The 22,358-nt window shown below is 37.1% G+C and overlaps 2 protein-coding genes across 7 annotated transcripts in view; one reads left to right on the forward strand and one right to left on the reverse strand.

Annotated features, from left to right (window-relative positions):
* Nucleotides 1-870: 870 nt before the first annotated feature.
* mrpl57 (mitochondrial ribosomal protein L57) lies at nt 871-3,366 on the reverse strand. 2 transcript variants are annotated; one of them, XM_079832963.1, is made up of 2 exons: nt 3,288-3,366; nt 871-1,353 (listed from the first exon to the last, which is right to left on the reverse strand). In XM_079832963.1, exon 2 carries the CDS (start codon nt 1,319-1,321, stop codon nt 1,010-1,012), a length of 312 nt encoding a protein of 103 aa, XP_079689089.1. In that variant the 5' UTR covers nt 1,322-1,353; nt 3,288-3,366; the 3' UTR covers nt 871-1,009. The 2 variants fall into 2 exon arrangements, with proteins under 2 accessions (XP_079689089.1, XP_079689090.1); XM_079832964.1 differs by lacking the exon at nt 3,288-3,366 and adding an exon at nt 1,704-1,780.
* A 2,314-nt stretch (nt 3,367-5,680) lies between these two features.
* ttc7b (tetratricopeptide repeat domain 7B) overlaps nt 5,681-22,358 on the forward strand; it is a 64,017-nt gene continuing 47,339 nt past the window's right edge. For 2 of the 5 annotated variants that reach the window (XM_079833488.1, XM_079833490.1), the window contains exons 1-5: nt 5,681-5,871; nt 7,228-7,382; nt 11,199-11,367; nt 18,877-19,010; nt 19,660-19,781. In XM_079833488.1, the coding sequence (XP_079689614.1) occupies nt 5,751-5,871; nt 7,228-7,382; nt 11,199-11,367; nt 18,877-19,010; nt 19,660-19,781 (701 nt within the window). In that variant the 5' untranslated portion in view covers nt 5,681-5,750. The remainder of the gene's footprint in view (nt 5,872-7,227; nt 7,383-11,198; nt 11,368-18,876; nt 19,011-19,659; nt 19,782-22,358) is intronic. The other 3 variants (XM_079833487.1, XM_079833489.1, XM_079833491.1) reach the window with 2 other exon arrangements.

Consider the following 22,358-nt stretch of genomic DNA (forward strand, 5'->3'; position numbering starts at 1 on the left):
ACTGATAAGTGAAAGTAATACACTGAAAGAAGATCCTACTGTTGTGTTTCGGTGATTAAACCAAATGTTCTCATTACATATTACAATAATCTTGTATTTGAAACAATGATTATGTGGACTGAAAATGTGTATAACTGTAATGAAAGCATTAGATCAGGTTTTGAAAGAATGACTAGCTGTGAATTTTTGTACTAAGAGTTTTGAAAAATGTAAAGCTTACTTTTGAAAATAGTGCAAACGCAAATAAAACAACTGTAAATTATTGATAACAAATAATAATTATAATAATTCTTCCACCATGCAATGTAGTTCTTCGGAAATGTTCAGTAAATAGTGTGACAATGGCTTTGAAAGCAGGTCAGCCAATAATCAAGGATCAGAACTATCCATAATCTCAACATCTGCCCTAGCTCTCTGTGGCATGGTCATGAAACAAATAACATGTCTGATTTGTGAATGAATCATTTATTATATGATTCAAAAGAATAATCAAAAGGGCGACCACTTTCTTCACCCTATTCACACGTATTTGTCATTGCTCGGGTTACCTTTGATAAAAAGTCATTTGGGTTGAATTTTCCGTATTAAAATATAATTTAGTATTTAACACATTACAGTTAAAGGGAGTTCTATCAAAAATATATTTTGAAGAATAGGCATAACCAGTTTGGTATAGTATGGGGAAAAAATACTATAAAAGTAAATGGGACACATCAGCTGTTTGGTTCCCAGCATTCTTCATAATATCAGGTTTGGAACGACTTGAGGGTGAGTAAACGATGACAGAATTTTAATTTTGGGGTGAACTATCCCTTTAAGCTACACCATTAACACTACTTAATGAATCATAAACAGGAAAGGAGCCAGATGTGATGATTAGAAATCATTTATAAACATAACATATATCACATACAGATGTACAATGCAGAATTTTTCAAATCAAACACAAAGATTTTTATCATTTCATTTACATCTTTCACTCAAGATCCATCAGTCTTTGATGTTCTGGTTAGCTGGGCCAGGTCTTGGTGATTTTCAAGTGGTTGAGTTGGTCTGCAATGTATTTGTGTTCAGGAAACTTGGCTCGTTGTGCATCTTTGATTTTTTGCCACATCCACTCCCGCCTCTGCGCTGCGTGACCTCGCTCCTGTTCCAGCGTCATGAACGGCCGGCTGATCCAGTATTCATTCTCCGCTTCCTGCTCCAGGCGTTTAATCGTATTCCGCTTCATCTGCCAGGTGACTACTCGCGGTCGACGGTACTTCCCGATCCACTGCTTTCCTGAGATCCCCTTTCGCAAAAGTGCCAGAGTCAGGAACATCCTGCAGCCAATGACAGCTTACACGTGTGAATCTGTGAAAAAAAGTTCAGATCCAATGTTAGATCAGAAATCAGGGGCCAGTCGTTCAAAAGTCGGATTGGATCAAGTCTTGGGAAAAAAGGAGAGAAAAAGGACTCTGAAATCATATTAGATCACAAAATACAATCTTGGTTTTGATCTGGATCAAACCATCAGTTTGTGTTGTTCAAAACTTTTTAGTAAGATTGGGTAAATAAAATTTAGGATTATACTGATCCATGCAGAAGGGTGGATTTCAGGAACTGGTCAAAAATACAACATTTGTATCATGCAATATACACACACATTTTAGCTCTTGATTACTGTTAAAGAAATAAATTAGAAGTAGATATTATTAGCCTACCTATTAAGCCTTCTGATAGCCAACAGTAAAGTAAAAAAGATTTCCTCAAACAGCTGTAAATATATCAAGCAAAAATGTTATATTTAATTTAAAGTGTTTTTTATCAGTTTATAAACTACATTGCACAAGACACGAACCAGTCAAAAGTGAACACGGGTTTCTAGAGTGAACGTTACGTGAAACTTTTCTGAGAGAACTTAAAAGCATTGAAATGTTTTTTTGTTTTTAGGGCAGGGGTTTTCAAACTGGGGTACTCCAGAAGGTTCTAAGGGGTCCCCAGAAAATTTCAGAGCATAAAAAGACAAAGCAAATATGGATAAAGTCAACTCTAACGGTTTCATTTCTAAATGTTTCTCTCATTTCTTGCCGTATACATACTTTCTAGAATTGTATATGTTTGCTTTGTATCTTTAGTGAGTTTTTCTTACTATAGTCCCCTTTATCTTGCTCACTGGGGTTGTAAGGCAGTATTCTTAACGCAATACGCTACTTACATACATTTATTGTGAAAGTTGCTTATACAAATCATTTTTAATTGAAAATGTTCTTCTTCAGGTTTATAAATCCAACATTAAGTATAGCCAATTTAAGTTGGGAAACAATATGTTGTATTTATAATGCCATTCTTACTATTTATCCAACAGTTCAAATGTTTTTTTCTTACATAAAAATAGACAGATTTTAGTAAGGGGGTCCCTCATAAAGGTTCATCATATTTGGGGGTCCTTGTCATCATAAAGTTTGAAAACCCCTGCTTTAGGGGCTCCGTAGTAGATCACTAGTATCCAGATTTGGTAATCTGAAAAGGTGTGAATCTGGATCAGGGTGAGCCAATCCGATTTTGCTTTAAAAAACCGGCAAACAAAAGTAAAATGGATTACCTGATCCTAGATAGCAAACCATGGGATTTCCAAATCCAGATCATTCTGATCCAGATTAAACTTTTTGAACAACTGGCCCCAGAACACGATAAATTTACACATACTGATATGAGTAAAAAAATGATTGATTACAGCAGATAAATATTATAACAGTTTTTAAACTATATTAAAGTGACATATACATGTAAAAAAAAAAAAAAAATACAAGACTGCACTGTAAATGTAGACTGTGCTTTGGGAATATTCAGACTTAATTTTTGAGTTAGAGTTGATAAATAGTAGATATGATCTAAATTAATCATGCTCATGTGTTTAAACTTGTAAACAATAACGTTATATGTCTTTAATCAACTTAAAAAATCTATGATATAGCCTAAATTGACTCCTAAACTCTCAAGTCTAAACAGACCAATTTGACCTTGACTTAAAATGCCATTGAAATCAAATCAACAGCATTTCAAATATAAAAGAGCAACGCTAAATAATTAAATATCATATACAGCCATATGTCCATCTTTGAAAACACTCGCAATAGCATATTTTAATGTTTCTTGCATCACATCATTGACTTGCATGCGAGTTGTTAGCGATTAAGAAACATTACCGTTCGTACAACAACGACGAAAACTGAATGTGCTTATAAATCTAAATACCAACTAATACACTCCTTCCAACAATAATTATTAAGAATTTTTTTACTTACACGATCTTCTCTCCAAATCCGATGCCAGCATGCCGCAGAGTGAGTGACGCTGCTGCTGCTGAATGTCAGTAATGCGTTTCTGACACCGCCACCTACAGCACCGGAGGCAGCAGTGCATCGCGCTCTGCTGGCTGATAAACTACAAAAACCTGGAAGGGGAACTTCATTCAGTCAGGATTAAGAGCGGGATGGAGCTGTTCAGTTCAGTGTGTAGTCCTAAAACCCGACCGAGACTGCTTATTACATGACTTGTTGCATAAATAATACATTGAAATAATTGAATTATATGATAAGAACAAGACTGCAGAGTGTAGAGTAGCACAGAACTCACTGTGATGTTTTTTTATTTCCCCATTCAGTGATCAGCTTGACAGTGTTTCCCCATTAAAGGGGATGATTTACTCACCCTCAAGCCATCCTAGCATCCTATGCGTATATGACTTGCCAAAAACAATTATAGTTATATAAAAAAATATCATGGCTCTTCCAAGCTATATAATGGAAGTGAATCCAAAAAGTGCATCCATCCATCATAAAAGTACTCCACATGACTCCAGGGGGTTAATAAAGGCCTTCTGGAGCCATGGGTTTTTATAAGAAAAATGTCCATATTTAAATCTTTATAGCCTAAAATAAAGCTTCCAGCAGACAGCCTACGCAAGTCGATTTACGCCAAAATAGTAACCCCTGACACAATGTATGACGTAGGTAGGAGTAGCATAAGCTTTGATGCCTCTCGCATTTCAGACAAATAGGACTTTCTCTTTAAAAATTCTCATTTTAGACTTCTAATTTATGACCGGTGTTTTGTTTTGCTCTATCCTCTGCGCTTGAGCGTTCATCAATACGTCATGACTCATGCGTCAGGTCAGGGGTCATTCTTTCGCCATAAGATGATGCGTACGGCCATCTGTTGGAAGCTATTTAGTTTTAAATATGGATATTTTTCTCACACAAACGCCATTGATTCACCTCAGAAGGCCTTTATTAAAGGGTTAGTTAACCCAAAAATGAAAATTCTGTCATGAATTACTTACCCTCATGTCGTTCGACACCCGTAAGACCTCCGTTCATTTTTCAGAACACAAATGAAGATATTTTAGTTGAAATCTGATGGCTCTGAAAGGCCTCCATTGGCACAATGTACTTTACACTCTCAAGACCCTTAAAAGGTACTAAAGACGTCGTTACAAAGTCCATCTCACTACAGTGGTTCTACAATAACTCTATGGAGTGACGAGAATAGTTTTTGTGCGCAAAAAAACCCTAAATAACGACTTATATAGTGATGACGATTTCAAAACACGGCCTCATGAAGCTTTGAAGCGTTATGAATCAGTGAGTCGAATCAGCGGTTTGAATCGCCAAATTTCAGCAGTTTGGCGGTTTGACACGCGATCCGAATCATGATTCGACTCACTGATTCAAAACGCTTTGAAGCTTCATGATGCCGTGTTTTGAAATCGTCATCACTATATAAGTCGTTATTTAGGGTTTTTTTGCGCACAAAAACTATTCTCGCCGATTCATAAAGTTATTGTAGAACCACTGTAGTGAGATGGACTTTGTAACGACGTCTTTAGTACCTTTTAAGGGTCTTGAGAGTGTAAAGTGCCATTGTGCCAATGGAAGGAGGCCTTTCTGAGCCATCAGATTTCAACTAAAATATCTTCATTTGTGTTCCGAAGATGAACGGAGGTCTTACGGGTGTCGAACGACAGGAGGGTAAGTAATTCATGACAGAATTTTCATTTTTGGGTGAACTAACCCTTTAACCCCCCGGAGCCGCGTGGAGTACTTTTATGATGGATGGATGCACTTTTTTTTTAATATAACTCTGATTGTCTTCATCTGAAAGAAGCAATTAATACACATCTAGGATGGCTTGATTGTGAGTAAATAATGGGGTAATTCTCATTTTGGGGTGAACTAACCCTTTAAGTTTAAGTTTATAATCTATCATGTATAGCCTGCTTGGACTGGTTGGCTATAATAAGGATAATACCAGTTTGTTATTTGAAGAGGTTTAATAAAGGTTGTTTAAAAATATTTTGTGACTGACTGCACATTATCCAACTTGGAAAGGAAAAGAAGCATTGATTTGAGTTTAATTTTGTTATTGGCTAGACTAAGCTAGAGAACAGAATACACGATTCTTGGACGTCATTACTGAGAAATATTGAATGCTGTATATATGCCATGGTTGACCAATCAAAAAATAATAATACAAAAATAAAATATAAAGAAATTAAATGAAAATAAAGAGTCATACCCCAAACGGGAAACACGAAAGAGAAAAAAAATAAGCACAAAAATAGTCACATGCACAGGAGTCTGTCCAATTAGAGTCCAGTACCATGGCCCGGAAGAGTAATCCGGTTCATGTTTTTATTGTCCTCTCCAGGTCTTTGATGTTTCTGTGCTCCGGCTTCAGTCGTGTTTTGGTCAGGAGGAGGAAGAAAGATGACAGCCAGAAAGTCCGGGTCGCGATTAGAGTCTGAAATAGAGCGCTGTCGGTCAGAGACACAATGGGATAAGATACCAGAACTTGTGCGACAGCTGTCTGCGAAACTCATCTCAAACGGTGTGTGTGGTTTCTGTACATATTCCCACGGCTAACGCGTTAGCTCTGACAGTGTGTGTGCCTCAGGCCTGATGGCAGAATCCGTATCTGATTTATTCCCGTTGTTTTAACTACACATTCAACGGTTCTTTGAATTAATACTTCTGATTTCAGGGTATCTAAAATATGATATTATCGCCATTTTTGGTAGTATTCCGCCCATATGCCCGCCCGGTAACGTTACACTTCCTGATTGCTCATACAGCTGTGTCCATTCATCTTCATAATTTCTGTAATTCTTATTTTATCAAGTCTATGAAGGTATGAAGAGTCATTATTTGGCTTATTATCTTGTGTAGGTGTAATGTCAAACTATAGGAGACACAGATTCAGTTATTTGTTAAACAGTTAAAATTAAATGTTGTATATTCAAACTTAAACAAAGTTCATTAACTCACACTCAGATAAAGAGAAGTACAATGTAATAAAAGTAGAGAAAATTTCAAAAGTTTTGAGTGCTCTTTGTGTTTTTATATTAATCTTTATAATGTTTTGTTTGAAAAAATATGAAAAGATGAATCAAGTTTACAAAGAAATACATTTATGTGCAATAGCTGTAAGTAATAATTCAGTCATTTAAGTTGCATAATTATTGAAATATAGTAAACTAAAATAATACTGTAAAAATATTGTTAAAAAAGTAATTATTAGTTTTATTTTCATTGTTTAAATATTGTCAAGGCTAAAATAAGTGAGGGAAGGTTTCACAAAAATAACATTTTACATCAATATCATTCGTGAACGTCTGAAAGATGTATTTAGATAAAATATATGAATTATAGGAGCCTGTCCTAAACGTTGTTTTAATGTCTATAATGAGTTTACATTAATACAATTGTGGATTAAATTGCAGTTGCCATCTTTACGTTTTCCTTGTTCATTAAAAGGTACATATTTACATATAAGCAGCATTATTCATTCATCTCACACAAACTGATTGAAAGACATGCATGTAAGGCAGCAGATTAAACCACACGTGATTGTTCTCAGAGCTGCGCATGTGTTAATCCTTGTAAGAATGTGGTCAGGTCCAAGACTGAGCTTTATGTAATGGTATTTTTACAGTCAGTGTTTATTATGTAGGTGACATCTCCATTGTTACTGTTTCAGTCAGAAGAGAAAGACGAAAGGGATAGTTCACCCCAAACTGAAATTTCTGCCATGCATGAGCTTGCTGACTGTCATTATGATAAATATAAAGTTCAGACAATGTCGTGACGCATTTTTTCTCAGTGTTGTCCTGATTTATGATACATCATTGGTTTTCTGTGTGAGCTTCTTTGAGTTAATTTAGGTGAACCTCTGCTTCTCTTGTAGATGATCTCGGGGAACTTCTGCTGGGGGAGGCCAAACTCCAGCAGTACCTCAAAGAAAACCCCATCAAGCAGGGAGCCAGTCCCCGCGGGCCCCGGCCCCGCCTCCAGGAGGTACGGAAACACCTGACGGCTGCACTTGATCGGGGGAACTTAAAGGTAAGCCTGAACAGCCAGGGACATAACTACCTTACCATTAAAAAAAAAAAAAAAAAAAAAAAAAAAAAAATATATATATATATATATATATATATATATATATATATATATATATATATATATATATATATATATATATATATATATATATATATATATATATATATATATAGTAACTTGAAATAAAATAAAATGTATTTCAGGTAGTTAACTAAAGAATTACATTTTTCATTTATTTTAACTTGATGTACTAAAATAAATAAAAAATAAAATAAAAATGATTAAAAACTATATAGATGTATTTAAATAAAATCCATAACTTATATAAATGACAATATATATATATATATATATATATATATATATATATATATATATATATATATATATATATATATATATATATATATATATATATATATATATATATATATATATATATATATATATATATATATATATATATATATATATTAGGGCTGTCAAAAGATTAATCGCGATTAATCGCATCCAAAATAAAAGTTATACACATACATAATATATGTGTGTGTACTCTGTTAATTATTATTTATATATAAATACACACACATTCATGTATATATTTAAGAAATATTTGCACGTACATACTATATATACATTTATATAATCTATAATATATATATATATAAATATAAATGTTTTATATATAAAAAAAATTTTTTTTCTTAAATATATACATGTGTGTATTTATATATAAATAATAATTAACAGAGTACACACACATATATTATGTAAACACAAACTTTTATTTTGGATGTGATTAATCTTTTGACAGCCCATATATATATATATATATATATATATGTGTGTATATATATGTTATTTTATATATAACAACTAGATTAGGAAAGTAATGTAAAAGTGCCTTTGTTTATGAATTAATTAAATGCTAATTAATTCTCAAATTGACTTAAAACTAAGCATGGTTGGATCCATTCCAGTGTCATGAGTGTTTATTTGTGGTTATGAGTGTTTAGCAATGTATTTAATATATTCTTGTTCTGTATCTCAAAATGTGAGGTGATTGTGGAGCTATATTTAATTAAAAAATAAAAACTTCCTTCTAATTAAGTACAGTCAACTTGGCTGTCATTTCAACTTAAATTTTATTAAACTGATTGATTTAAAGGCACAGTATGTACGTTTCACCGCTAGAGGTCGCTTATTCAAAACAAAGGCGTAGCTTGATGATGCCATGAATGAGTGTGTAATCATGGGAGTTGTAGTCTTGACTATTCACCTCCACAGCCGATGGAAATGAATCGACGAATTCGGACAGAAATCATGTTCATGAATGAGCGAGTGTATTAAAGTTTTATTAACATTACGATGGAATGAAGCAGGACGTGTCTTGGGAGCGAATGCTAATGAGAGCGACCTGCGTGAAACACCGGCCTCTGAGCTTTTATTATGCTTATGCTGCAGTCGGCCGCTTCCGCTGTTTTACATGGTTAAAACAATCATACTAAGTACATTTGAGTGTGTTGAAAGTTATATTATAACGTTATGCTGTGCGTTCGCTCGGTGGCTGCTATGAGAGACTTGTTGCTCTTTGCAGTAATCTAGATATTAGAATATCATATTAATAAAAACAGGATGACTAAATGACTGTTGCTAAATGACATGCGATTAATTTAAAAATCTATTTTATGATGGAGAAAGCTCTCTCTGATTATGCTATGTTAGCCACTTGAAAAAATAGTGTTGTCTCTGAGGCATGGTAAAGACATTACTCGCGGTTAATCAAAAAAATAAGCGATTCAAACAATAAGACTAACTGTGTTCCGGTATAACAGTTATTTGTTTTCTGTTGATTAATGTATATCCAAACGTTTGCTTGCCTGTCTAATAAAATACATACTGTATTAGGGCTGGGCGATATGGCTGAAAACTGTATCACGATATAAGTATTTCATATCGGTCGATATCGATAATTATTGATATATTTTAGACCCATTTAAAATGAGGACCAGGAGAAAAATATTTTACATCTATTATTAATCTTCCTCTGATTATAATCCACTCAGTTATAAAGGCAGAAATGTCAACACAACCATGGAAAACACTCAAATAATTAAAATATAAACACAAGTCTAAATCACAATGAACACTTAACAATTATCTCTTAACATTAAGGTGCAGTGCTTCCGTTATTTCTTTGTAACTATTAGCGTTTAGATGCTTTGTCATAAGGCACTGATGCAGAGTAACATTACCTCTCCATGTAGTTTCAAAGGCTGAATCCGAAATCGCCCCCTATACCCTTAAATAGGGCACTATTTGAGGGGACAGCCAGTTGTAGTGGTGTCTGAAACCATAGTGAACGTTATTGAGTGCACTCATTCAATTCCACTTTGCACCGCAATAACGAGTGTACAGCCGAGGTACACACAACGGCTGTCCGAATTCGCTCACTTGTTTTCATTCACTCCTTCAAGTGAACTGTACCAGTGGATTAAAGTAGGGAATAGTGATTGAGGGTTTAGGGGGCGATTTCATATTTAGCCAAAGTCAAGAATAGCACAAACGAACGAGGCGCGAGCGCTGTCAGCGTAGGCTCGCGCTGACCACTCTTGGTGGGGTCCGTGGGGACGACGGTCAGACTTATAAAATCCCTAAAACTGCCATACTGGCGAGCTGACTTGTTTTCCTGTTTTATCAACAATTTTCTCGCTCGCTGCGGCACTCATTTTCCACTTATCACTCCACGCCGGTTATGTTTACTGAAGAATGAATCCAACACGAGATAACGATATGGCGCAACCAAACCTGATACAGTTACCTGATTGGCTGTTAGCTTGTCACTCCCTACGTTGCTTGGTTACCAGAGAGCGAGTGCCTTTGTTCATGCAACCAAATTTGCTTCGGAACCTCTGGTTTCTTCCGACGAAGAAAAAAAATTATCCAACGTTTTATCGAACGCATTTTTTATTGATATCGATTACGTGTCTATCGCGATACATATCGTTTTATCGCTCAGCCCTATACTGTATTAAAGCGTCTTTGGTGTTTCATGGCTTCTACGGAAATTAAAGCTACACTGTGTGGTATTTTCCCCCATCTAGTGGTGAAAATGTATATGACCATCCAGTGAATTTTAGTTTCTGTTAACTCCTACGGTGGCCGATTTAGTCCAAGATTAACATGGCTTCCAGTTTGACCTCGTCCACATTCGACGCGGTGCCATCGAGTGTTAAAACGCGAAAGGCGAAGCTTGAATTTACGGGTATGTCCCTCTTTGGCTAATGTACTTTCAAGATGGAGGGGCAACATGGCGACCGGCATTCGAACCCCTCACCCGTGTGTATTTTCAATGGCATATTATAAACTTATGAGAATACTTTATTACTTGAAAGAAGTAAATATACATTAATGAGCACATATTTTTGAAAGAACTAAGTGTTTTAAGCCAAGAATAAACTAAAAAAGTTACACAGTGTAGCTTTAAGGGTAGCGCGGATATGACATCATTGACAGGCGAGTCACGGTGCAAGGACACGGCCCGTAACACTGGTTAAATTTGCTGATTTCTCTGGATTTAAACGTTTGGGAAAATGTAAGCACACAGGTTAGCAAAATTTGCAAAATAACACTGTTGTAGTGGTTGTCGGATATTTTAATTTAAGAATCTTTAAGAATCTTACATGTTGTGCCTTTAAAAAAATTGAAAAACTTATTTTGATGAGTAAAATTACTGTAAAATATTTGAATAAAATTACATTAATGAAATGAATGTACTATATTGTGGCGGTGCGTGTGTTTCTCTTTCTCCCCCAGCCTGAATACATGCAGGAGGCCAGTCTGATCATGGCTAAGCTGTGCTATGTGGAGGCTGATTTCAGGGAAGCGCTGAATCAGTACGGCCGTGTGAATCTGGATGAGATGCAGCTGGTGGGAGCTCCTGTGTACAGACTCTCCATGATCGCAGAGGCCTATGCCACTAAAGGTAAATAATCAGTGTAGTAACTCAGAAATCAGTGTTTTCTGTTTATTTCTGCGGGTTACATAGCAGAAATGCTGTCAGTGTGGAAGCACCATACGCTGATTATGTATGCGCTGTGAAACAGACTTGTAACTTGCTTTGGTAAGGAAGCTTTGTCTAACTGAAACTTTAAGTTCCTGCAATCAAGTGCATAATTCTGTTCTCACTGAAAGCAAACTGCTGCACAAAGCAACAAAATCACATGATATTGATATTCAATATACAGCCATATGGAGTGGACCAATGAGATTTCAATATACATTAAGTATAAATTCTATAGATGACACTACTGTTCTAAAGATTAAAAAATGTATTATTCAGCAAGGACACATTCATTGATCAAATGTAACAGTAAAGACATTATTATGTTACAAAACGAATTCTGAAAGAATCCTGAAAAACAATGTATCACTGTTTCCACAAAAATATAAATGTACAGCACAGCTGTTTTCTACATTGATTGTAATATTAAATGTTTCTTGAGCAGCAAATCAGCATATTAGAAGGACTTCTGAGGGATCATGTGATGCTGAAGTCATTGCTGCATTACATTTTGATTATGTATGTGCGCTAAATATGTGTTTTTTTGGAGTACATAAACATAAACATAAGCATTCAAAATGATGAATTTTAAAAATATATTTTTTATAAGTCTCATTTGATTAAAAAAATACAGTATGACTGTTGAAAATTGGCTTTGCCATCAGAGGAATAAATGACATTTTGAAATATATTAAAATAGAAATTAACTCAAATAATATTTGACAATATATTTACTGTATTTTTCAGAGTTTTCCTTTGAAAACATCTTGCAGCCCCCAAACTTTAAAATTGAGTGTATATAATCATCATATTTAATTATAAACAAAGCTATGTCATTGTAAAATGTGTAATTTAATTGATTATTTATTTCATTTGAATGCTTTTTTGTTTTTACTGTATTTTTTCACGCTCACCTGGTCAGATCAGTGTAGAGATGATATCCTGCGATTCACATTTTGACCTTTGGGCGGCAGCATTGATGTAATATGCGATGCTCTGCAGTCTGCAGAGAAAAGTGTTTGCAACTAAATCCTTTGCTCTGAACACACACTTTTAATTCCGAGCACAGTAAATGTGTTTGCCAAGACCGCAGCGTGAGGTCTTTGATCAGAGTTCTGACAGATCGGCGGTACTGTGGGGCTTTGGGGGGAAACTGCAGGGTGGCACAGAGCCTGTCTCATCCAATCATCTCATAGCATCCCTGTCCTGTGACTGACAACTGCCTTTACAGGGGGGCAGCTTCCTCCTTTGACCCTAATCATTCATCACGCCCCAGCTACCACACACAATCACACGTGTGTGTCATCTTGCTGGCACTTCCTGCCTCGTCTCAACCCTCGTCCTGAATTATAAAAATCTCCCTTTTGCCGCCGTGGGCTGCTTGTCACAGCCTGTACTGAGGCGTCAGATTTACTGCGGCCGTTATGCAGGTCATTAAAGTGCCCGATCACGGTAATGGGGTTTGTCTTGGATCTGGCTAGTATAACGGGCCTTTAAACCCGTAAGAAGGGGATATGTGTGTGTTTAGAGAAACACAGCATTTTAGAGGAATAGATTTAGAGAATTTATCTGTATCAGAACAGATGTCAATGTGCCTTTTCCAGACCTTGTCTGGTCTCCAGTGTAGCAGGTCTATATAAGGTAAAGGGATTTACAGCATGTACACACATTCTCTCTCTTGCTCTCTCTGTTTTTTTTCCTCCCTTTTTTCTCTTTGGGCATCAGTGTGGAACAACAAGACCATAGAAAATCCCTCTGCCCTCATTTTTAATGAAGTGTAACTTTTCCTTAAAACTAGTGTCACTTTGTGCCCATATGATAGTGGTTCTTTAACTATTTTAGCGACCCCCATTGTCCAAAACAATATTCATAATACTAGTAAAATGTATATTCGTTATAAAATGGTCAAGGCATTTTAAAATGTTTTTTAATTAATATAACTTTTTCAGGTCTAGAAATCACATTTTATGGGCCATAATTTGTTATTTGCCAAGCGGAGGGACATACTACTTTTGGAGAGCATTTTATTGGATAATAATTGGACGATTAGTGCCCATTTAATGCAAGATGAATCAATATTTTTGCTTGGTTTTCTCATATTTCTCATTCTAAATTTTAAATGTGTATGTCTGCAAAAAAAAAAAAAAAAAGGAAGAAGAATATATTTTCTTTATTTATATATATATATATATATATATATATATATATATAAAAAATAATATACCTATACAAGAAACATCTCATGGATGCACTGGGACGCATCCTCAGTGATGCATCCTGGGTTCCTGGGCCCTCATTTATCAACAGTGCGTAGAAAATGTTTTATATTTTGTCCTACGACTGAAATTTAGAATGTTTCTAAGTACGAGAAAATCCGTATTTATCAAACATGCGCACACAGTTCTTACGCACATGAGTAAGCAATCTTTGTTGATAAATCCCACATGTGCATAAGTACCATGCTCGTTCACGTTCACGGTCATTAGCATTCGGAAAGGCCTCCAATGAACCATATATGGTGACAAGACATCCCTTTAAAAATCTTGTGATTGTGTTTTTTTCCTCACCACAATTATGGCAAAGAAGAGGAACTTCACAAACACAGAGGCTGCGTCCAAAAACCTAGGCAGTGACTCGTTGCCTCGCTGTCTTATCAGACAATGGCTTGTAAGGCAGCGTTTGTGCATGAAGGCACCTCACAAAACTAATTACGGACAGACTTCTGAGGCAGTGTAAACGTTTAATGATCTACAGCAAAATAGAGAGAGCTTTGATAAGAACTAAACAAATATTTAATTACTACATTAGTAATTTCTCACTAGAAATTACATCAAAGGTGGAAAATGTTGGTCCAAAAAACTTACATTTACACAAAAACTGACCAGCAAACGCAACTTTCAGACGCCATCTTTTTTCCCAGCTCAACTGCCACAGAATGGAAAGCACAGGGTTGTGGGATATCAAAGGCAGCGAAGGATACAAATATGCTGCCTTCAAAAATCGATCAGATGAAGGTATCTTAAGAGACAGGAAGTGAAGCTAACATTAGATTCGGACGTGCCTTGGTGCCTTCCTGCCTTGAAATGTGTCCTCCGAAGGCAGCATTTTCCAGGTTTCGGACGCAGCCAGAATGAGTCACGCAACGCTTTTAACAACAACATATTTGCATCACAAATGATTTGCACATTAACAGAATGAAACCCTTTTCTATTTACATCATTACATTTGTTGGTTGATGGTGCTTTTATGGCGATGAGGGTGCAGTCTATGAGTCCAATTATATGTTTGGGAATCTGGCGCTAACATAAAAGCCTCATTTTATTTCAGCTCGTTGAGGATTTCGGTAAGGGAACTGGATATAGGTTGGGGCCAAGGAAATAATTGCATCCAACATTTGTAACGGCTGTCTTTTATAGGGTTTGACACCAATTACGCATCATGTTTAAAATGACTAAATATATATATAAAAGTAGTGTTTTATAATTAAAGGAAATACAGGACCTATGTAGATTGCTTAATGCATACTGTGGCACTCTTAAATGCTTTTTATGTGTAGTATCACTATTCTACCACTATATTCTCTTAGTAAGCATGCTCAGAGGTGGGCTTATATTTACACACATTTCTACGTAAAAGTACAAATTGGTAAACCCCTCACTTTGCTTGAAACGGTTCTTACGCACTCACTACGTATGCACCGTTGATAAATGAGGCCCCTGGGATATATAATTTTTTATTCTTGCTGTCCCTAAACTTTTGAGCAGTAGTGCAGATGCTTTAAAACTTTAACTAATATTTTATCCCAATCAGTCCACTCTTCTTGTTCTCTTCCTGTCTTACTGAGACCACAGAGTCGGTGCACTTTTAATCAGGATCTCATCATTACCTTCTTGCTCGTGATGGATTATTCGGCTCCGCTTTCAATTTGGAATCATTTTGCGACTCCGTACCAGACCATTTTCTTCATCCTGTGATATCCGCTTATAAGTCGGTATCTATTATTGAAGCAGTTTGAAAAGTAGTTTGGAGGGCTTCAGTTTCTGTTTCCTGTCACATTGCCATACTGTCATGAAAACTTTATCTGCATGGAGAACCCAATACTAACGGCAGCCAAACAAACATCTCTCATCATGTTTACCGGCCACCTGAGCGCCGGGTCCGGCCTGTTTTCTCTCATGCTATGAGGGATTTAAGATGTGAATTAGGAAGTTGAAGCCAGTAGACCAAGATTGGCCACAGATTGTGTGACATCTCTAAGGAACCGTGCTTGTATCTTTACCGCGTTACTTGGCTCTCAGCTGACCCAGACGATGCAAGGAGATACGGCAGTGGAACAGACATCAGCTAGTGCTAAAACATTTAAAGCGTTTCTGGTTTGTCTGAGGTCTTTGATTTTCTCACACATGTATATTTTATTGTCTTACTTCCTCTGACCTGCAGCAACAAACAAACTCCACTTACATGAACAAAGCATATCACGTTCAGTTTGACCCTTTCTGAATGAATATCCTCAAAGTTAGGATCAAACAATAACAATGTATTTCATTGGTCTATTGAATTAGAATTGACAGAAGCGCTGTGTGAAATTCAAGCTTTGCTGCTACATCACTACATTTCACATAAGTGAAATTAATACAGTAGAAATTGAATGGAACTTGGCTTTTGAAAGGAATATACACCGATATTGTGTTGGTCCCCCTTTTGCTGCCAAAACAGCACGACCCACGGTTTCCCAGCAGAACATTGCCCAAAGCATCACACTGTCTCCGCCGGCTTGCCTTCTTCCCTTAGTGCATCCTGGTGCCGTGTGTTCCCCAGGAAATCGACGCACACGCACCCGGCCATCCACGTGATGTAAAAGAGAATGTGATTCATCAGACTAAGCCACCTTCTTCCATTGCTCCATGGTCCAGTTCTGATGCTCATGACACCTTTCTATCGGAACCAGCATTAACTTCATGAGCAATTTGAGCTACAGTAGCTCGTCTGTTTGATCGGACCACACGGCCCAGCCTTTGCTCCCCTCATGCATCAATGAGCCTTGGCTGCCCATGACCCTGTCACCGGTTCACCACTGTTCCTTCCTTGGAGCACTTTTGAAAGATACTGACCACTGCAGACCAGGAAAACCCCACAAGAGCTGCCGTTTTGGAGATGCTCTGACCCAGTCTTCTAGCCATCACAATTTGGCCCTTGTCGAACTCGCTCATTGTCGAACACGCTTGCCTATTTTTCCTGCTTCTAACACATCAACTTTGACGGCAAAATGTTCACTTGTTGCCTAATATATCCCACCCACTAACAAGTGCCGTGATGAAGAGATAATCAGTGTTATTCACTTCACCTGTCAGTGGTCATAAAGTTATGCCTGATCAGTGTAAGTCAGAACTTTGACTTTGGTATTTTACCAGCCTGTGGTAACTAAATCGATACCTCAAGCAACAAATAAACCTATGAAATGTAAGGACTGTCGATCCATTCAGTAAATGTCAAATTTTGTGATTTATCTCAAAATAATCTTTAGTCTTCAGCCCCGTTTTCACCGAAATTACCAGAAACTATTAGGCCCAGGAACTTTTTTTCCCAGGAACGCTTTTTCCCCCAGACCTGCTGCTGACTGCATTTCCATCGTGGTCTGAAGTACCGTGAAGATTAGGACTGCGCACATCGACTTTACAGTTCCCACTGGATTTCGTCCTTTGCAAATACATTTAATAAAGCCTGAACCTCGTCGTCGGCCCATCGGTCGTATTTACATGCACCACAACAGACTTTTAAAAATATTGGTTGAAATAAAATGCTGCGTTGAGTTGACCAATCAACATGTTCAGCGCCCAAGTCCCACCCCCGAATGTTCCTGAACTTTGAAAAAGTACTACCTCACGAGCAGGGCCGTTTGGAGGGGGAAATATTTACCCGGAACTTCATTTAGACCCTGGTTCCTGTGGTCAAAACACACAGAGTACCACCCCAAAGTCCCTGGTTCCTGCGGTGGAAACACGGCTTTAATTTCTCTAGTTAACAACAGAGAGTTAATTTGGACAATGTGCATATAAAATAGAAATATATATATAGAGAGAGATAGAGATAGATTATTTTATTGTTACGTTTATCTAACATTCTAAACAATAAACAGTTGTAAATGTTTTTTTTCTGACCTTACTGAATGCAAAATTCTGCTCAAAGCAACAAAATCACAGCCAATCATATCTATTGTTCAATATACAGCTGTGTAGTATGTTTAACCAGACCAGAAATAGTTAAAGTATAAATTCTAAATATTATATAACAACATATAATATACTTATATTAATATAGTAATAAAATGTATGTTTCTTTTTTTTAAGATATTCTATTTATTTAAAAATAATAATAATCCGATCAGAACAGTGCAGAGATGCATAATGTGAATTTTTTTTTTTACATTTTAATTTTAAAGCTACACTATGTAACTTTTCCGTCCACTAGAGGTCGCCTGTTCAAAACAAAGGCGTAGTTTGATGACAGCACGTTTGAGCGCAGAATCCTGGGACATGTGGTTTTCACCTCACAGCCGGTGGAAAAGAATCAGGATAGGACTCGGGCAGAAATCATGTTCATGGATGCGATTATTAACATAACTGTAGTCTGAAGCAGAGCAGGACCGAGTGTTGTGGAGCTGAGCAAGGCCGCTGGAGCGATTGAAGAGCGGGACTGTTATTATGGCATAGTCGCCAGCGGGACTTTTATTATGACACGGTTGCCGGCGCCACTTCCTCTTTTCCAGTCATGAGTGAGGTAACGCAGCTCTGTTTATCGTATTAGATATATCTAAGTGTGTTGAAAAGGAAGTTATGACGTTCGCTCGGCGGCTGCTATGACACTTGTTCACACTGCAGTGAGAGTAAAGTGTTTCACTGAATAAAACCGGAAACCGAGGGTGACGCAGATATGACGCAATCGACAGGCGACTCCCTCAAACGCATAGCTCACACGTCCCGGTTCCTTGGTTAAAATGGCAATTTCTCACGATTTACAAATAGTTGGAAACATTTGGGATATTCTAAGTACTCAACTGAACAAAATATATAACACTGGCCTAGTGGTTTCTGGATATTTTACTGCAAAAATCCTACATAGTTCACCTTTAAGTGGCCCTCCTAGTTCTCCATAGTTATGATGTTGATTTCGGTTAATGCGTTAAAATCATATTTAATCATTTATTTAATTCCAGATGGTATTGTACAATAATACATTGATGGAACTGCTATGCAAGTTCTCATCAATTATTGCCATTTTTCACCCATCAGATTATCTTTATTGAAATGAGCTGTCATAAGTCGTAAACATCCTTCTGAAAGAAGAATCTGGCAGAGCGCTAGGAGAGCTCTGTGTACTTTTCTTGCTGTTGGCATGTGTAAGACATCTCATCCCGCTGCTGTTTGTTCATAGGTCTTTGTCTGGAGAAAGTGCCCATGGCGTCCCCATCACTGTCCAATCGTAATGCAGACAGAGACCAGGAGATCATCACTTGTTATGAGAAGTCTGGAGACATTGCCCTGCTCTATCTTCAAGAGGTAGAAAAGGTATTTCCAAATGTTCATTCACAGCAGTTTTCACTACTGTTTCGTCATGTTTTTTTTAGTCAGATGTACATCGATGTTGTAGCTGAGGACAGATTTGCACAGTACTGCCGCAGAGGGTCAGCCATCCGTGAGACTAATCTCTTCCTGTCCCACCTGTGAAATTTAAAACACAATCAAAGCCTTTTACAGGTCAAAGTTCATTCTCTCACAGAGTAGGATTGTTTTCACACAACTAATTCTCTGTTGCAATAGTAGCGCACAGATTCATCCCCCTGAACGCCGTTTAGTATTTACGGCTTGTGATTTAGCGTTGGTGGGGAAGGGAGGGAGAGTGGAGAGACGGAGAGAGAGTGAATGATGGCAGGAGAGGAGAATGGTAGAGCTTGTGTTCTGCTGCAGTGTTGACGCTGCATTTTTTGGGTGCAGCCGAAGTTTTACGGTTGACCTTCATGCATGGCACACTCGTACCCTCCTAACCGCCGTCCTATTTAAAGTGTTTTCCAGGTTAATATAGCAAATCTGACTCTGCATCCTTTGAAGATATGGTCTGAATTAGCTAAATAACTAACAGGAAGTGACTGGGGAAAAGATTTTGAGCTTGTTTCAGTAATGATTGACAGTAATATTTGATGAGGTGTCCTGTCTTCAGGCTCTTAGTGCTGGCATTCAGAACCGCAGTCCAAAGCCTGGCCCGGTCACACAGGAACAGGAACTTGGCTACTTCCTAGAGACTGGACTTCAGAGGGCTCATGTTATTCATTTCAGAAATGGGTGAGTGTGTGTGTGTGTGTGTTTATATTCTCAGTAACTAGGGCTGGGCGATATAACTGAAAATATGTTTTTCAGCCTCTTGACGTTATTTGATATACGTTTCGAAAACGAGTTTGAAAAGGGATGCATTTAATTGATCAAGTGTGACAGTAAAGACATTTATAATGTTTCTTAAGCAGCAAATCAGCATATTAGAATGATTTTTGAAGGATCATGCGACACCGAAGGCTAAGTAATGAGTTAAGCATTTTTAAAATATTAAAATAGATTTATTGTTATTAACTGTATATTTGATTTAAATACATTTCTCAGAGAGGTTTGTTAAATAGTTTGCCTCAGGTAAATAGAACCCCTACTTGTTCCACATTTATTAAGCAAGTCACAGTTCTCATGCAATATGGGAAGGAAGAAAGATCTTTCTGAAGATGAAAAGCATGAAATGGTGCAATGTTATGCAAACAACTAATATTGTGTGAAAAATTTAATGGAGATTAGCACAAGAGAACTGTCAGATAAAGGCTTAAAGGATTAGTTCACTTCAAAATGAAAATTTTGAATCATTTACTCACCCCAACGCCATCCAAGATGTTCTTGTCTTTCTTTCTTCAGTGGAAAAGAACTTAAGTTTTTTTGAGGAAAACATTTCAAGATTTTTCTCCATATAATGTATTTCAATGGCAACCAAAATGTTGAAGGTCCAAATCAATGCAGTTTCAAAAGGTTTTGAAGTGATTCAAAGGACTCTGCACAATCCCATGTGCATGTTTGTTTAATTTATATTTAAGCATCACATTTTCATTTTTGGGTGAACTATCCCTTTAAATCATTGAAACTGACCGTTTGAACTGATTATTATAAACTCTAACACGGCTTTCCAAAACCAGTTCAATGGCATGCTTTTAATGAAAGGTAATAGTCAAATAAAATGGAAAGCTTGGTGATAATATCTCCAGCAAAACAATCTCAAATATGTTATGTATATTCTGTGCATATAGAATTCCATATATATCGCTCAGCCCTGTCAGTTATGTAGCGCGTTATGATTCACAGCCCATACAGGCTTCCTCTAGGGACACCCGAGTCAACGGTGTCCATTCATTTTATAATTCCATCAGTTCGTACATCCCTTGTTTTCTCTCTCCACCCCTCTTCCCCCCAGACATGTGCTTCAGTGAGTGGTCTAGGAATCTGCTGAGCTTTTTGTCTGCCTACTAACTCCCCGTTTGTCTTTGTGCCTTTTTTTTTCTTCTTTCAAATGCTTCATTAACCCTCTGTAGTTGTCTGCATGTGTATGTCTGTGTGTCTCATGTTATTTGTGTTCTGATGCAACACTCTCCCCCTGCACCGTGGCCTCTGCACCATGGAGCCGTGTGTTTGACGACTACTCGTACGTATCCCTACACATTCTCCATGTAGAGTAGTGCCTTGTTTTTTTTGTAGCAGCTTCACACAGAAGCCAAAACCTAGTGAGCTGCCTACATAAGCAGTCTTTTTAGGCAGCATAGGCACGCTCTCAACGTGAAGGCTGCATGATTACGCTGCATTCTAAGTTTTTTGGGCCAAATTTTAAGATGGTATTGTTCATGAATCCCAGAATGCATTGAAACTAATGAGAAAAAAACTGTCCAAGATTGTGGACAATGCAGTATACTTATTTATTTAAAGCCAAACAGTATATTACAATATACAATATATTATAATATATAACAATATATTAGTCAAGATAAATCTATTAAAGGTGCACTATGTAAATTTTAGCGGCATCTAGTGATGAGGTTGGGAATTGCAACCGCCCACCGCTCACCCCTCCCTTTCGAAGCACATAGAGAAGCTGCGGTGGATGACACAGGACAAAGATGTCATTGTCTGAGACAGTAGAGTAGCTAGCGCTCTCTAGAGCAGTTTGTCCGTTTAGGGCTACTGTAGAAACATGGCGGTGCAAAATGGCGACTTCACTGTAAGGGGACCCGCGGTGTATGGAGATAGAAATGGCTCTTTCTAAGGTAATTAAAACATAACGGTTCATTATTTAAGGTCACATAATAATGTAATGTATGAAAATAATTATTTTATTTAAAAATAATTTATACACCACTGAAAACCTAGTTATGCATATTATATTGCATTTCTGTCAGCAGATTATGGGATTCAATTCCTGCCAAATGTACTGCGTCACGGATCAAAAAATAATAAGCTTGATTTCAAATTTTAAAACACAAGTAAAAATATATTGCACAAAATGAAAAAAATAATGCAAATAATTATTATAAGCATGAGTCTGAATGATGCTCACTCTTACAGGGGAAGATAACGGTTACATTTTTCGAGCTGGGGTTACAGGAAAATTCTTTTTTTGAATATAGGCTCAGCAGGCTCAGTGATATTACCCAGCGCCTGAAAATAGTCCCCTGTGCAAGCAGGTTGTCACGTTGGTTATGTTGATGGAAGTTAGCCTATTTTCTGGCGCTGCGTAATATCATTGCGCTGCTGCACCCATGGTACAGCAGCAAAGTTCTATTACTACGCAGGAATGAGAGTATAGTTCCTAGCCATATCGGTCTAGAAATACACTATGTA

Source organism: Gobio gobio (genome assembly GCF_949357685.1).
Source record: "Gobio gobio genome assembly, chromosome: 13".
NCBI classification, from domain to species: Eukaryota; Metazoa; Chordata; class Actinopteri; order Cypriniformes; family Gobionidae; genus Gobio; species Gobio gobio.